The sequence below is a fragment of the Manis javanica genome, chromosome 4 (genome assembly GCF_040802235.1).
Source record: "Manis javanica isolate MJ-LG chromosome 4, MJ_LKY, whole genome shotgun sequence".
Lineage (NCBI taxonomy): Eukaryota > Metazoa > Chordata > Mammalia > Pholidota > Manidae > Manis > Manis javanica.
The window spans coordinates 147,373,583-147,390,076 of NC_133159.1; the positions used below are offsets into that span (position 1 = coordinate 147,373,583).

The window sequence follows — 16,494 nt, forward strand, 5'->3', positions numbered from 1 at the left end:
TGGAATATTATTCGACCATAAAAAGAAGGAAGTCCTGCCATTTGCAACAACATAGATGGACCTAGAGGGTATTATGCTCAGTGAAAAAAGCCAGGTGGAGAAAGACAAATACCATATAATTCACTTATTTATGGAATCTAAAAACAAAACAAAACAAAGTGAACAAAGAGCAGTAGACTCACAGACACTGAGAAGTGACTGGTGGGTACCATGGGGGAAGGGTGGGAATAAAGGGCCACAAAAATTCTCAATCATAATGTAAGCTGGTCATGGGGATGGAAGGGCAACATGGAGAATATAGTCAATGATTCAACATCTTTGTATCTTGACAGATGGTAACTATGCTAGCTGGGGAGAGGATTTAATAATGTGTATAACTGTTGAAACACTGTGTCGATACTTGAAACCAATGTAATACTGTGTATCAGATACACTTCAATAAAAAATACACTAAAAAAAGAAATAACCTATAAAAAAAGTTGAATATAGACTTGATCTACTATTTTGACAGTATGACTTTAAGTTCATAATTATTGGCAAATGAAGTTTTTAAAAAAGCATGTGTCTTCCAAAAAATGCTGTTTTACCTAAAACCAATTTGAAACTCTCAAAGTTCATTAATGTAACATCACATAACAGGTTTTAAAATATGTAGCCTTCTCTCTACATGTTCAGCTAGCAGTACTCACATTAATAAGTTCCAAATCACACTGACCACGTTCATAAGCAACACAGGCCAGGTGTGGATCTCTCTTCTCACAATACTTTCCAACAACACGACTGTCATAATAAGGATTTTCACGAAGAAATCTCTCGGGGTTGTTATTACTGTCTATGTAGATTTTGGCTAATGCATTGTGAGTAGCAGGCTCCTCACAGCCTTCATGAATTCTGGCCTCTAGCCAAGGCAGAAGCAGTTTTAATCTAGTAAAAAAAAAAAAAGGGCCGTATATACACACACTGTATTGTAAGTAATGGACTCTTGACATGCTAACTATATAAGTTAAGTAATTTATGGTCTATAATGTGCTTTCCTATGCATTATTTTGAATTCTCAACAGCCCTGTCACAAATTGGGAAATTAAGATTCAGAGAGGGTTAAATGATTCACCCAAGGGTGCATAAAAGATACGTATGACTATCTTTATAGTCTCCTTTATATTACCTAGAGAGGATATAGAAAGAAGACATTATAGATTCACAGAATGTTCTTTTTTATACTTAACAGAATAGACTTCAGGGTAAATTTTATTTAAGGGTAGAATGGCAATTTAGTATGAGAATACAAGCCAGATTATCTGGGGTTCCTTTCAATTTTAACAAAATTAACATACAACATTACCTACAACCAAAGGAAGCAGTACAACAAATACTGAACAAAATCTGGTAGCTTTAGAAGCTCTGGGTTTAATAATTCCACCAATTATATTTACTCCACCAAGGGTCATGGTTTCACTAAGGTACTATAGCTTATGTTCTAATAGTCCTGATGACAAAAACTCTTTTACCATGGTTTAAATATAAAAAGCACACAGAAAAAAAATAGTAGACCATTATTTTGGCTATCAAATTCATGTGGTTATAACACACTCCCACTATGGTAAAGGTGCTTAACTTTTCTACTAAAAAAGGCAAAAATCAAGCTCCTAGAAACGTGCAATCTGAGCAGGTATGCTAGCTATATCAACTGAAAGAATAAAGATTAGCTAAGGCATATCTAGACTAGTGACTTACATGTGAATCTAGTTTACTACAATATAATTTGTCACTGTAAGATCAAATCATCTAACTATAACTATCTGGCTATTTGCCTGGAATATAAAGCAAACAAGATTGTTTTCAGATATTAGACTTAAGACTCAACTGACACCACTTTCTCAATGTTAAATTGTTATGACCTACAATCAGTTCAAACTAGTTTTTCCATGTTTGAAACATTCAAACACAAATTTTATGAATGCGAACAGCAGGACACCTACACCAACTCAGGTTAAAATTAAACCACATAAGCTTTCTTGATTTTTTTTTATAATTAAAGTAACTTCCCACTGTTACACCAACCCACCAACCTCATTTACTACATCAGTACTTTCTCAACACTAGTTCATCAAAGTGTCCCAGCTAAAAAAGACTGAATAGTATGAAGAACTAGAAGCACTTAACACTATATTCTCTATTGCAAATTCATACTATCATATTAAGGTTTCAATTAAAACTCAGTTTGACCTGGAGTTACACAGAAAACTCTCTCATTATACTCAAGAATTTATCAAAGAATTAGTTACTAAATATGGTGGTATCATACCTAATTAAAAGGAAGCCTGTCATACAGTTTACATTAAAAACATACACAAAGTCAAACTACATAGCTATATGTAGCTGTACTTCTAAACAGGGAAAAAAGTTAATAAGGTTAACAGATTTTCTATTTGACAACTGTAATATTTCAGCAAACAGATTTTTTTTTTTCAGCACTACAGCTAGCTTCATTTCTAAATTAGCTGTCTCGAGGGAATTATGGACTGCGTGTTACTGAGTAGCTTTTAGGTTAACTGACAGGTTATATTTTAATCTACTACCATGCTGAGAGAGACTACTAGTTTATCCCAGGTATGAAGGTTAAAATAGTACTACACCTGTTTCTTTTTTCAACCTCAGCAACAAGCTCGTCAGTAGAGAATTGACCTCTTACAACCAGAATCAAGTTTTTAATGACATCTTCTGAGCAATCAACATCAAGTAATCCTCCAATAACCACAGGAAGTCGACTTGGATTCACCTTTGTTTAAGAAATACAGAAGACACTGAGAAGTGACTGGTGGTTACCACTGGGGAGGGGTTGAGGTGGGTGGGTGGGGAAGGTGAGGGGGATAAAGGTGCATAAAAATTCTCAATCATAATACAAGTTGGTCATTAGGTTGGTAGTATAGCATAGAGAATATACAATCATTCTGTAACATCTTCCTATGATGATAGATAGTAACTGCACTAGTGGGGGTGAGGATTTAATAATATGCGTAACTGCTGAACCACTGTGTTGTACACTTGAAACCAATATAAGATTTTGTATCAATAATACTCCAATAACAAAACAGAAGAATGCCATTTTATTACTAATAAAAAAGGGAAAAAGGAGTTTTAAAAAATAAAACTCATTTCCCTCTTGTAAGCCAAGTTTTAAAATTCAGTAATAAACTGAGTCTAAATATGCAACTAGACAGAATTCAACAGGAAATCTGCCTTGGTTAATTAATTACCTCAGCATTTCTCCAAAGGATAAATAAGTCCAAAGAAGCTAAAGTCATGGAATGACTATGAAAAACTGTAAATAAAAAGGGCTGTTACAGCAAAACTGTCTATTTCTGGAATCAGAAGGTAAAGTTTCTAATATTTATATTTAAGATGGTTTTAAAACTGTTTTGGTATCTCTGACCTCTACATGGATATCTCTGGGGCTATCAAGCAAGTAGGATGTAGGCCACCTAACTTTTTCAACTAAGTCAATTCTGTTCTGTTTTACATACTTAGCATGCATGTAAAATTTTAATCTAAGAAAGGATTCTGCTAAAAAAAGAAAAAAGACACGTGAAAAGTTACTGTAGCAGACCACTCTTACTGGGCAAAGAGTTTCAAAAGGATGAAGATCTACAAGAGTATAAGAAGTAAACTCTAAAATATGACTCTATTTTTAAGTTATCTATGTATTACTTACCTTCTGCACATAAATCTCTATATACTTCTGAAGATTATTTCTATATAAATAGAGCACCAAATCATGGACAAAGTCAAATCGATCACACACGATGATAAGCGGTAACTGATCTGTTAGCTTTGCTTCCTGAAAAAAGAACAAATGGATGTCTTAATTTTCTCCTTCTGTGCGATATCATATCTATGTAAAATATGAAAACTTGTTCTACACTGGTGGGAGAGGTTCACATAAACTTGGCTCTCCTCTTGAAAAAAATGTCCCAGGAGCTGGAGAGTGACCATCCCCATTTTCAGCAAATTTTACAAAGCAATACTTTGATTCACAGCAAAATACCAGGTTCTTCCCCCCGCCCCCACCCTTTACCAAAAAAAAGTATATAAATTAAGATTTGTGAGCCACCAGTGGCACTCAATATATAAAATCATCACACTAGACCTTTCATTAATAGCAACACTTCAACTGAATTTGGAATTTATTTAAGAACTACAGTCACACAAAAACTCACATTTGTTTCAGTCTAATGACTTAATTTGTATGCCTCCCCCATTCCAATCTATATGGTCAGCCTTTAACACTCCATAACAATAAAGTCTGCAAGGCGCAGCATGATGGGGACAGCTATGATAAAGACACCACATGCTGCTGTAGTAAGAAAAAGGTTAAAAAAAAAAAAGCACTTAAAGAAAAGACATCTTAAAATTGCCAAATGCTTTTACCATTACAAATACCAAACTATGATCCTTATAGATTGACAGAGATGTTACAGACAAGTGGGTAAGACCTGTACTGGGCATTTACCTGATACATGTCCTGTTATATTCCACAGACATAAAGTACAGCACAAAAAACAACAGTTTCCATCAGGAATTCATTTATACACAGACATTTCCTCAATAAACAATTCCTCTATGATAAGTCTAAGGAAGTAGAACTAAGCAGAATATGACCTTTCCCAATGACAGCCACTGAGAACATTATTTCAAGGTTACAATGAAATGGTCTGCTAAGTCTAGCACATTTCAGTCACCCAATTATAAATAATTCCAAGATTAGTTTACAAAGTGTTCATAGAACACCAAACTAAATCTGAGAGTCATGAGAAATCTTGAAAGAATATCAAAATGTCTGTAAATCTGAAGTGGAAGTCCAGTTACAGATTTTTCACATTAAGGAAAGTCTAAAGCAAGTATTATTTACCACCATGGTAACTGTGCTAACAGCTGCTATCACTTCTATAAAGAATATTTGATCTACCTATACAAGAGATTTCAGTCAGCCAAGTTTTTCCTTACTAAATAAATATCAAAGATGTAGTGGATCAATACACTAATCTTCTCTATTCTGTTTAATATACATATACAACATCACATACTTTATTTTACCATTTAGGGAGACACCACACTTCCAGGTAATCGAGATTACTTGGTTATTCCATTCTCATGCATGTGTGATTAAGATCTCTGCTGGCGAAGACAATTATATTGTATTCCCAAAGGAAAAGGAAATTTAAGATTGAAAAAGCAGACACAAACTAGGATACTTTCTTGACTGCCTAAATTTGCACATGATTTCATACATGGAAATAATGCTATTCATATTTAAATTATTAACTCAAAGGTTACCCTCCAGCTACTATGGTTAAAGGTTTTAACATCAAAAATCAAAGTCATACAAACACTTCCACAGGTTTTCTTAAACATGAAGTTATTCATTTAACTCTTATTTACTGAGTACCTATGTACCAGACACTGTTCTAATGCACGGGAGATAGAGCAGGGATCAAAGTACGCATCGCTTTAAGAGACTTGCATTCTAGTGTGAAGGGAGAATAACCACAATAGCGGTTAAGTGCTACAAAGAAAAATAAGGATATGGAGGAGGTGAGGATGGGATCTCGGTAGGTTTTATTTTAGATAGGGTAATTTGACATGTCCCTTCCCATGACATTTGCTCAGAAATCTGAAAGAAAAGCTAAGGGAGCAGATCGTGAAGGTATGAGAGAAAAGTGGAAAAAGGCATAAGCAAACGCCCTCTGCAGAAGAGGGATTGTAGAGTTCCGGGAATAGCAAGCAGGCCAGTGCCTCTGAAGCAAAACCAGGGAAGGAAGAATGATACAAAATAAGATAAAAGGTGGCATGGGTTCAAAGAACAGTTTCATGCTTTCTACAGAGCAATAGTTCCACAGGGTTAGGGCACAAGCCAAATGCTGCCAATAAAACCATTGCATCTTGCTCACAGGCTATATCCTTTCTCACAGAAGAAATCATATTCACCAATGTGTCTTCTTGTGGCTCACATATACCTGGCACATGAATCTTCAAGATTAGATTCAAAGAAATATATTTCTTATCATCATCAAGTTCACATCCAACACTAGTCAATCATCATACAGCTAGTATCTCCAAAATAGCAATGACGACATTGAGCATGCAGCTCCGTACTCCTACAGGTAAGGAAAGTAAATGGTCTAGAATGCTCATTCACACAACTGGGGTGAAGGCTGACTACAACAGGAACATCTTATACTGTGAGCGTGCATCTCAGATTATTTAAAGATAAGACACTAGGGTTTACCTCTAACTCAGGCTGGAATTAAAATTCCTTCAAGGAGTCAGAAATAACTTAGACCAGGAAAGAAATAAAACTTGCCTATTAGAAAACATATGTAGGCCAACTCAAAAGATGTATTTCCAAAGTTTACCAATACAGTTTATTAACAACATTTATCACTTGATAACACAGCGTGTGGTTGAAGAAACAGGCTGAAGCACTTTAGTTAATTTGCCTAACAGCTAGCCATATACTGAAAAACAAACAATAGTTAATAACAGAAAGAAATGGAATTTGAACCAGATCTGACTGGTTCAAAAGCCCATAATCTACATCTACTCCCTCCTCTATCAAGCTTGCACCTAATTCACAAGTATGGAGGAGGAATACTCATCTAATGAAGATTTCATGGACTAATAACCTAAGGCTGCATCATCCTAGGATCGAGAAGATTTTTTTGGAAGCTCAAGAACATCATAATTAGGGGAAAACAGTTAATTTAGTCCTGCTTAACATATACATAACTCAAGTATTAAAACTCAATGCTACATCTTACTATGCTGATGGATAGTGACTGCAATGGGTTATGTTGGGGGGACTTGATAATATGGGTGAACATAGTAACCACTACGTTGCTCATGTGAAACCTTTGTAAGAATGTCTATCAGTGATACCTTAATAAAAAAAAAAGCTACAGAAATTATAACTGAAGCCAAAAAGCTGAGAGCTTAATAACAACATAAAGAAATCAGTGTAAGAATCTAGTAGTATTTTTTAAAAAAGGAAACAGTATTGATACTCAGAGGAGGAACTGAACTGGTGTTATGGGTATACCAGTCAAGCATACAGCAAGCATCAAATCTTTCTTATTTAGAGGTTCTGATGCCAGAAAGTCTTGGGTTCAAACCCAAGCCTACTCAGCCAGCCTACTCAGTCAGCCCATCGCTCTAGCCAGCCTACTCAGAATGTTCATGATGGCCCAGACATTTTAAAGTCATACTTTTATGGATATGGAAAGTTTAGCTTTTAATCTAAGATACAAAGTATCTTCAGCACTTTCAACACTTCATTACACTAAAACCCTGAAGGCATTAACTATTTAATCTAGAGCCTAGGTAGTTAAGTTCTTCAAAGGAACAATCAGCTAATACAACTATAGATTATCTAAAAATGATGGCCATTAGGAGGTAGGATAAGCCTATTTTTTTCCTACTGAATTACATAATAAACATTTTGGTTTTAGTTCCAAAGATAAAAAATACTAAAGTACTATATCTCTGGAATCATTTCATACATATATGTAAAATATATAATATATAAAATATTTGGCAGGGTAATCTGAATGTTCTTTGGTATTCTTGATTTTTATAGACAACCCAACTTTAAAGTTTTACTTCTTCACAACGTAACTAGTAAGTATGAGAAAAAAGCTAAAGTTAACAAAAAAATGAACTGTCCTTATGTATGATTTAAAGAGCTACATGCTTTAAGCCATCACTTCTTCATTCCAACACAGGCAGCTCTTATTTCTCTATAAATTCATGTGTCACAAAGCTGAGGGGTTTTTTTGTTTGTTTGATCTTACTTCCAATTTGTGAATTATATATGATTAACATTTAGTTGCTTGAGTCAAGCTAATTTGATAATTTATGTCTTTTAGACAACAGTCCCCCCTTTGCATATAGTAGATGTTCCTTAGAAGTTGATACTGAGGGCAAGTTTATCTTAATATTCAAAAGGTGCCTGTTGTACACCTGAAGTCAAATAATTTGTATATCAACTATATTTCAATTAAGAGCCTAAATGACACTGAGAATATAATCACTTTTCAAAATTAAAAAGAAAGGAAATTTCTTTGAAATAGTGCTATTTTTTTCTTATTTTAAACAATAGAATGTTATTCTTAAGTATTCCTTACCAATTTCCTTCCTTATTTCACAGGAAACCAGAGTATTCAATTTGGAAGAAGTTAATTCAGCACACAATTGAGAATGCTAAGAATCTCACGTTTAAGGGAAAAAAGAATTTTAAAACTATGACCAACCCCTTGTAGAACTGCTGATCCTCAACCCAACCAGAAAATGCATTACCCAAAACCACTTACCTTGAGAAAATTCTTGACCCGCTCAGGATCATAGCAGTTGCTTTCTCTGCAGATTCTTTCAACTTCTTTGATCTGCCCAGTCTTGCAAGCTGCCTGAATATATTTAAAGTGCACATCTGGGTCCTGGCTAAAGTTAACAATGGATCCCAGAAAATAGAAGAGACCTTAAAGAAACAAATAATTGAAATTAAACATAGGTGGCACCTTTGAGAATGACAGAACTGAAAAATATTCAAGCAATTAAAAAACATTGTTAATTATACCACAATTAAAAAAAAATAAACATTGTTACACTAAATACTCCCATATAAAAACTGTTGCTCAAATGTTCAGTTAAGAAATTAACCCAGTAATCAGGGTTCAATAAATGGATTTGCACTTTAATCTGTACAGAACAGAAAACTCAGTGTGATGTTTCTAGTAGTTGAGAAATAGTTTAGAAGGCAGCTACTTAATACAAAGCTAATTATCACACCATATTCCATAAGAGAAATCTTATATGAAGTTCCTTATAGCAGGTGTTTTTTTCACATACAATAGGAAAAATACAAAAGTCATCTGAAGAGAATTTAATGCAGTGCAATCCAACAGAACTTTTGCAATAACAAAAATGTTCTGTATCTGCTATCCAATACAGCAGCCAGTAAACCACATGTGTGGCTACTGAGCACTTGAAATGTAGCTAGTATGACTGAAGAACTAAATTTTAGTCATATTCAATTTTAATTACTTTAAATATACATACATAACTACATGTGGCTATTGGGTATTGTACTGAATAGTATAAATTTAGTACATAGTTAATATACAGTAACTAAGAAAATTAAGAAAACTAGTAGAAATCTCATTCCTTCTGGCTAGAACAATACTACAAAAAGGAGGAAGAAAAGGTAATTGGGGACTGGAAGTTTTGCTAATGAACCTAAGAGTCATCCAACAATTGATTACATTAGTACTCAGTATAGCACTGATTCTCAGCTGAGGGTAATTTTCTTCCCCAGAGGCATTTGGCAATGTCTGGAGACATTTTTGATGGTAACAATTGGTGGAACTGATGCTACTGTCATCTAGTGTGGGTAGAAGGTAGGGATGCTGCTAAGTAGCTGGCATGAACAACAACCTACCATTTCCCTTCACCCCCAAGCAAATCACCCAGCCCAAATATCTGTAATACTGAGGTTGAGAAAACCTCCGTCACAAAATGTCCTTGGCTAGGAACATTTGACATTTTAAGAGTCACACAAAGTAAACATGGAATCATCTTATTCCTGACCATTAGTACTTTTGTCATATATAATGACACAGCTACTGCACATTTTTGTATCTTAAAATTCTGCCTTCAATTCACCTATATAATATCCAAGTGAACAGTCTTATTCATTAGTCTAAAACCTCACATAACAAATGCTTGGCAACATTTACTAACTAATAGAACTTAAGCTGTTCCATAAAATTAAGCATGTAGAAAGAATTTCCAATAACCTAGTCACCATAATAAACCTCTTACCTATCTTTAGTAATTAAAAACAAAACAAAATCCTAATTACCTTCAAAACTCTTGAAAGATTCAAAAAGCTCAATCAGAGACTGAGTTGATAGTTGTTCGTGATACTTAGAAGCCACCTGAACACAGATCTGCAGATTCTGACGAATATTGGCAGACAGCATGGCCCTGAGGCATTCTAGGGAGTCTTCTACAGATAAGGACCCAAAGTAATTCACTAACCACTAGAGGACAAAATAAACACATAAATAAATAAGTGAAATAATGATGAACCTAATGGTGGTATGAAATTGCTATCTTCAGTACCACAAACACATTTTCAGTATATCAATTAATCATAATTAACAGTAGCTGTTAGGTAAGAGACTAAAATACCTCAGGGTTAAGAAGATGGGTGTGAACAACTGCACGCTTTATATCATATAAATCAGTGAAGTGTTCTAATGCACGCTGCAGTAGGCCAGCCTTTTCACACAGCTGAGCAATATGAGCCCGGTCATAATGTGTGAACATCTGATTTCCTAGGATAGCATCTGCAACCTATAAAACCACAAGTAGGATAAGTTTATTTTACCATCCCATTTATATCAGTAATTCTATATCCAGGTTACATATTAAGATTTAACAGTGAACTGTGTAAGTAGAGAAAGTGCAAAGGAATGTTTGCTACACTTTCTTCAATGAGGAACAGGCATCTCAGTAGCTTCAAATAACAATCCAAGCAGCTCTGTATAAGTACTAAAACAGTCTTGAAGACATGCCTAGAAAGTATGAAAACACGTACCTGAGGTGCATGCATTAGGTTCATCTCAAGTAACCGTGTCTGTAAAGGACCTTCAGATGGGCGATTATTCTTCAGGGCATCAAGCAAAAATGCAGTACATTGCTGAATTAGATTGTATTCCATAAAGACATCCACAATCTGCAAGAAAAAAGAATGAAAGGAAATTGTTGAGGCATTTAAAAATTGCTTTATAATGCTGATGAGCATAGTAAATGAAATTAAACATCTCTTTCTTTACATAAAAAACTTGCCAGACCAAATCCTCAGATTTAAAAACACTACTTGGACAACGTAACTCCATAATTTAAGAATAAGTTTTCTGTAACAATTCTCTACGTTGAGAGATAGTAACCACACTAGAAACCAATGTAAGATTGTTTATCAATGATGCTTCAATAAAAAAGTGTATCAATGATGCTTCAATTAAAAAAAAGTACATAAATGATGCTTCAATAAAAAAAAGTAGGTTTTTGACTTCTGTAGTTACTTTCAGTTCTGGTAAAAACAACTGCAAAATACTTCAAGATACCATGTAATAGCAAAATACAATCAAACAAATAGATTTAAAATTTTGATGAACTATTAAAAATATACAAAAACATAAATATAAAGGAGTCTGTGACTCCCACTACCTACATGCATCTCTTCCCTCTCCCCTCACCCAGTGGCAGCATTATCCCTTGTGTTTTCCTATCCCCTTATATCTTTCTTATTTTTAATGCATACACATCTCTAAACAAGATGGTTTGTTTTGCATGTTTTAAAACTGTATAAAAGTGGTGGCTTCCTGTCCATTCTCCTGCAACTTGCATTTCTGTAAGCTACTTAAGGTTTATCCATGTAATTTAGATATAACACTAGTTTCTATGAACTGAAAGGTTAACCCTTTTTTCTCCAAAGTTGTTGAAACTCAGATCTCCCCTATTCTTCTACAGAATATATTTTAATGCCTTTACCTGTGTGATATCAGCAAGAGGTTCTTCATCCTGAACTAACATTTGAGCAAACTGCTGTCCCTGATCTGGACTGATACGCATGACATTTCTCAGCAGAAAGATCCAGTCTGGAGTATATCCAACCTACAAATAAACAGAAATTTAAACTCCACAGCAAAACTTCATTTTTATATCATTTAAAGGCTTCTACAACAGAATATTGCTAATATAAAACTACAGGTGGAAGTACCAATTCATTTTCAACTTAAGTAGATACCTTAGTGATAACATATTTCAATGAGGGAGAATTTTGTAACTAGTTTAATTCATTTTTGATGCATGTCCATTTCAAAAAGTTTGTTTTAAGAGATTAAACACTCCTCCCACTTTAAATTGTGATAAGCCATGCAAGAGTAACTGTCTCCATACTTTAAAAGGTGTAATTCTTTATGTGAAAGCTAAAATAAGGTTTTTATACTTTCCGAGGTATGTAATAATTTAAGGGAATTCACCATAAAGTCACTATATAGTGAGTTGTTATCAGCTAAATTCTTTCTTAATGTCTTAATGAAGTTATGTTGAGAATTTGTTTCACTGAACTCACTTTTTTAGCATATAAAACAATCTTCTGGACTTGACCTGTTTCTGCAAAGCACTGAATGACTTTATTTGGGACATTAGCCCTTAGGTACACGCTAAGTGCCAGTGTCGGGTCCACAGATTTCACAAGGTCACCCAGTTCTTCAGAACATTCCAGCTGTCCAAAGGAAAAAGAGATTTAGTAATCCATGAGCTGTTTTATAAATGAGTAGTCGATACTACTTCCACTATACAAAACTAATATGACAGGTACTTAGTAACTCAATTGTCCCAGAATATATTATAAATATGCAAGGGTTGTGATTAGCAAAGACTCTTGATCTTGTATACATAGTAATGTCTCAGCAGAATTCTCTACCTATCTTAAACAAAGATAAAAAGCCCACCAGAACTTCATGCTTATACATACTGTCAACTACCATGTTAGAAAGCATTTAAACAGCAGAGCTTGTACTTCTAACCATATACAGATATCAGACACACATGGTGCCAACTTTTCAAAAACAATACAACTTTAATATAATGTTATCAAATGAAAATTTGAAATTTAAGGAACCAAATGAGGCTTACTATAAGGACCATTATTAAAATCAGGGTATAATCTGTATGCCGGAAAAATCTAAGATTCATTACCCTCTCAACTTTTGGATTTAAGGTTGTATATCAGGACCCTCTAATTTCAAAAGGTCAAACAGACAAAAATCTAAGAATTTTTAGGTGGCATATAAGCAGATATTCTCCTCTGTACTACTGAACCTACCTTACTCAGCTGCCCATCTGGAAAGCAGCTTCCCTCAGAGTTCTGCATTACGTACTAGTTTATTTTCTACTTTTAATGGCTATGTCAGAGAATAGCACTTATCACTGGTAGTCAGTACTGAGAAGCAAAGTCTGATTAGTCTGTACCTCTTAACTGAACATGCTAACTAAAAAAAGAGTTGACCCGTGTTCCTTTTACCACAAACGGATCCCATATGACCACTCACAAAAAATGGCAATGATACGCAAAAACCTTTCACACTGTTATATAGGTCAGTTACCCCGGCTATTTCCATCCTCCCTTATTTAAATAATTAGGACAGACCTCAAATACTCGCTGGTGTAGCTAGTAATTATTCTTCAGCAGACTCCTGTCCAAGCATTCTAACTATGAAGTACTATTCTCCAGTATCCTACAAAATTGCCAGAAGCTGGGTCAAGAAACAAGGACTTATAATTAGTAGTGTAAAAATATTACCAATACACACTAAAGCTGAAAGATCTAACATTAAAAGTTATTCACTAATCAGAGTGCTTTGAACAGTACCACCTCAGTTCTTCACAGTGGCATAAGACATGGCAATTCAGTATTGCCACCTTGTGGAGAAAGGCTTGTTATGGTGGTAGGAAAGGAATAACAACACTAATGAACTGTTAAGACTTGTTAGTTGCTTTACAAATAATCAAGTTTTGCCATAATGTGCTCCAGAAAACCATAGTACCATTAGATGTTCTATGTAAAAAGAAATTAATTAGGTACTGAATGAATACAAAAGCATAGGAAAATCCTACAGTGAAGAGGTCTGGTTAGCAACAGCTTTTAAATGTTTGTATTTAAATAAATTTCAAGAAACTACTTAAATATTTTTCTATGTAATGCCAATAAAGATTCTATGAAATCACTTTGGAAATTACATCATTGCTTAATTAGACAGCCCTGCTGGCTTGTTAACACTGCTAAGATCCAACATTTTATTTAACAGTTTCCCTTGCATATCCAAAGATCGTTACTAGCAGCAAATAACACAATTTTAATGATACTTGGAGAATTCTAAAAGAAAAGTTACAATATTTGTATGGTTGAAACTATGTGCCTATTGAGTGTTGGATGTGGGAGATAGGAATGTATTCTTATGTCCAAATAAGTGTTACACATCTTGACAAATATAAATGCATACTGAAGTAAGCATCTTGTATTAAGCTTTTCTTAAGGCAAAAGGATAGCAATTTGCTTCCAGGTTACCCAGGTATCTTGGATTCTATTTAAAAAACTAAACAAAGATATCCTATACCTCAACCTACCATAAAAAAATAAATACATATTTGCAAAAGGAATTAAGTTTATGGATCTCATGCACTATCTATTCTTGTTTGGTTCCTATAAGCAATAAATGGATGGAGAAGTTTTGGTGCAGACTAGAAGTTTTTAACTTGTTACCACGGTATTTAATGTAATCAAAGCAAAAGTATGTCAACACAAGTTAAGGTACCTTATCTTCTTTTAGCCATTTCTCCAAAAGCTGTTTCCGCCCTTGCTGAAGCACAGGCCTACATAGTTCTAAAGATTCATATTTGTTTAGCTGGCCCTGGTCCAAAAGGATTCCAAAGTATTGGAGGAGAGGAGAAGTTTGACCTGGCTGGGCTGGGACACTCTGGAACCGACGGATGGTGTCTGGGGTACGAAGGATTCCCTTTAAGAAAGAAAAATTGTTAAAGATTCCTTTCAAAGGTGATACAACATCACATCAATAATTCCATGGGTTTCTTAGGTCAATCTTAAAAGCAAGATTACATCTACTAATACCAAATTTCAAATCTTCAATATACTGAACAGTAAAGATTCAGTCGATGTCTGTCATATCCCTGGCTCAATGTTAAGAAATTATTCAGCTTGGGGTGGATTAATGATTGCACATTGAGCATTGAGTCCCCTATACAGAATTTTATTGTTGTTAACTATTTGATCAATAAATATGAGAGATGCCCTCTAAAAAAAAAAAAAATTATTCAGAATCAGAATTACACCAACCTAATTACAACTGTGTAAGAAAATAAGCATATCATAAAGTAGAGATAGCTATTTTTCCAGGTTCATATTAAGTGCAAATTTCATGATACTTGTTAGGATATAAGGTGTTAAGTCAGTCCAACAAAACACAAGGGTGATGAGAATAAATTCAGCTCAATTTCAGACAATGCCTCCTACCATAAACTGAAAAGGATCTGTTTAATCTTCACCTTTTGGAAATAAAATCAGTAGGAGGAGGTGAAACAGTATTACAACTAAGTAACTAAACATTATTCCATCTATGTAAATCATAGCATGCTAAACCTACATATCCTTCTAACATTCTAAATTTTAAAGAGCTAACCAAATCTAGAGCACAGGAAAGTAATTAACCAAATCTAGAGGCACTGCCAAAGTAATTCTACTCATATTCTACTACATAAAACTATAAACTAAAAAGGATTAGTTTCTCTGTGGAGAGCTTGTTCCACTTCTAACAGTATCAGAAATAGAGCAAATTAAAATTAATCCAATCATGGCAACTTCATTTTCATAGCTATTTACCTTTGGTGCATTAGCAGCCACCTTTGCTGCCTCGGAATAATTTCCCTGGGCAAAAAGAGCATTAAATTTCCGGGCAAAAAGTTCTTCAGCACCAGCTAAGTTGTTACGTACAGCCATTCTCAGAGCCAAATCAGGATTTTGTAGAACATTAGTAATATAAGGAATTATGTTTTCTTCTTCCACACATACTGATAGAACCTGTAATTTAAAGATTAATGAATAGCTACAACGTGTTCATTTGAATATCAGTGATACCAAGTCTGTTTAGAGCCTATTACTACTGAGTCACAAAGGTAATAAAATTGTGATAGCTGTTCTCCATTGTCAGGAAAAAAAGATAAGAGAAAAAAGAGTCCAGGAAAAAGAAGACTAATGGGTGGCAAGCCATTTGGGGGTCCCTAAAATATGGCTATTCTGTAATATATAAACTCCCTACACTTCACTGTCCAAACTCTAATTGCTTTGCTACCATCCATCCACTCTAAACATGGTAAAAATCAAAGATTAAGGCTCACATTTAATTGAGCTCTGGAGGACAATTTCATTCGGTTTACAGATTTTGGGGAAACAAAATCTTGACAACCTATAGAAAATGACTCTGAAGAAGCTATGGTATCTAAATGGGTTCTAGGGCTTGCCTTGAAGAAGTTTAAGGTACATATATTTCTTTTAACTGTAAGATATTTTTTTCCACAAGGATTTTTCAGTAATTTTCTTTAATTACATTTACATTCCTAGAGGCCAGATTATATACCCAATAAGGGGTAGGGCCACTGAATCCTCATGCTGCTAATATAATGCAAGGCATAAAGCAGGTGGTTAAATGTAGCACTGGCAAAGAGCACCTTCTAATTGCTTCTATTTGGAGAACAGTTATCCACCTTTAGTCTTCTTTAAGTCACTGCCACAGAATGCTTTCCTATGTGCCTAAAAGCTGAACTAATGTCACTTGCTACAGTGAAAGGGAATGCTTC

General features: G+C 34.5%; 1 protein-coding gene across 2 annotated transcripts in view; it reads right to left on the bottom strand.

The window, feature by feature from the left end:
• The window catches only part of CLTC (clathrin heavy chain), a 60,710-nt gene that overhangs the window by 14,471 nt on the left and 29,745 nt on the right, over positions 1–16,494 (bottom strand). For both annotated transcript variants that reach the window (XM_017662576.3, XM_017662577.3), the window contains exons 7-17: positions 15,521–15,718; positions 14,439–14,639; positions 12,194–12,346; positions 11,611–11,733; positions 10,655–10,792; positions 10,246–10,410; positions 9,914–10,094; positions 8,367–8,530; positions 3,713–3,838; positions 2,637–2,779; positions 690–924 (exon numbers count right to left, since the gene is read on the bottom strand). In XM_017662576.3, the coding sequence (XP_017518065.1) occupies positions 690–924; positions 2,637–2,779; positions 3,713–3,838; positions 8,367–8,530; positions 9,914–10,094; positions 10,246–10,410; positions 10,655–10,792; positions 11,611–11,733; positions 12,194–12,346; positions 14,439–14,639; positions 15,521–15,718 (1,827 nt within the window). The remainder of the gene's footprint in view (positions 1–689; positions 925–2,636; positions 2,780–3,712; positions 3,839–8,366; positions 8,531–9,913; positions 10,095–10,245; positions 10,411–10,654; positions 10,793–11,610; positions 11,734–12,193; positions 12,347–14,438; positions 14,640–15,520; positions 15,719–16,494) is intronic.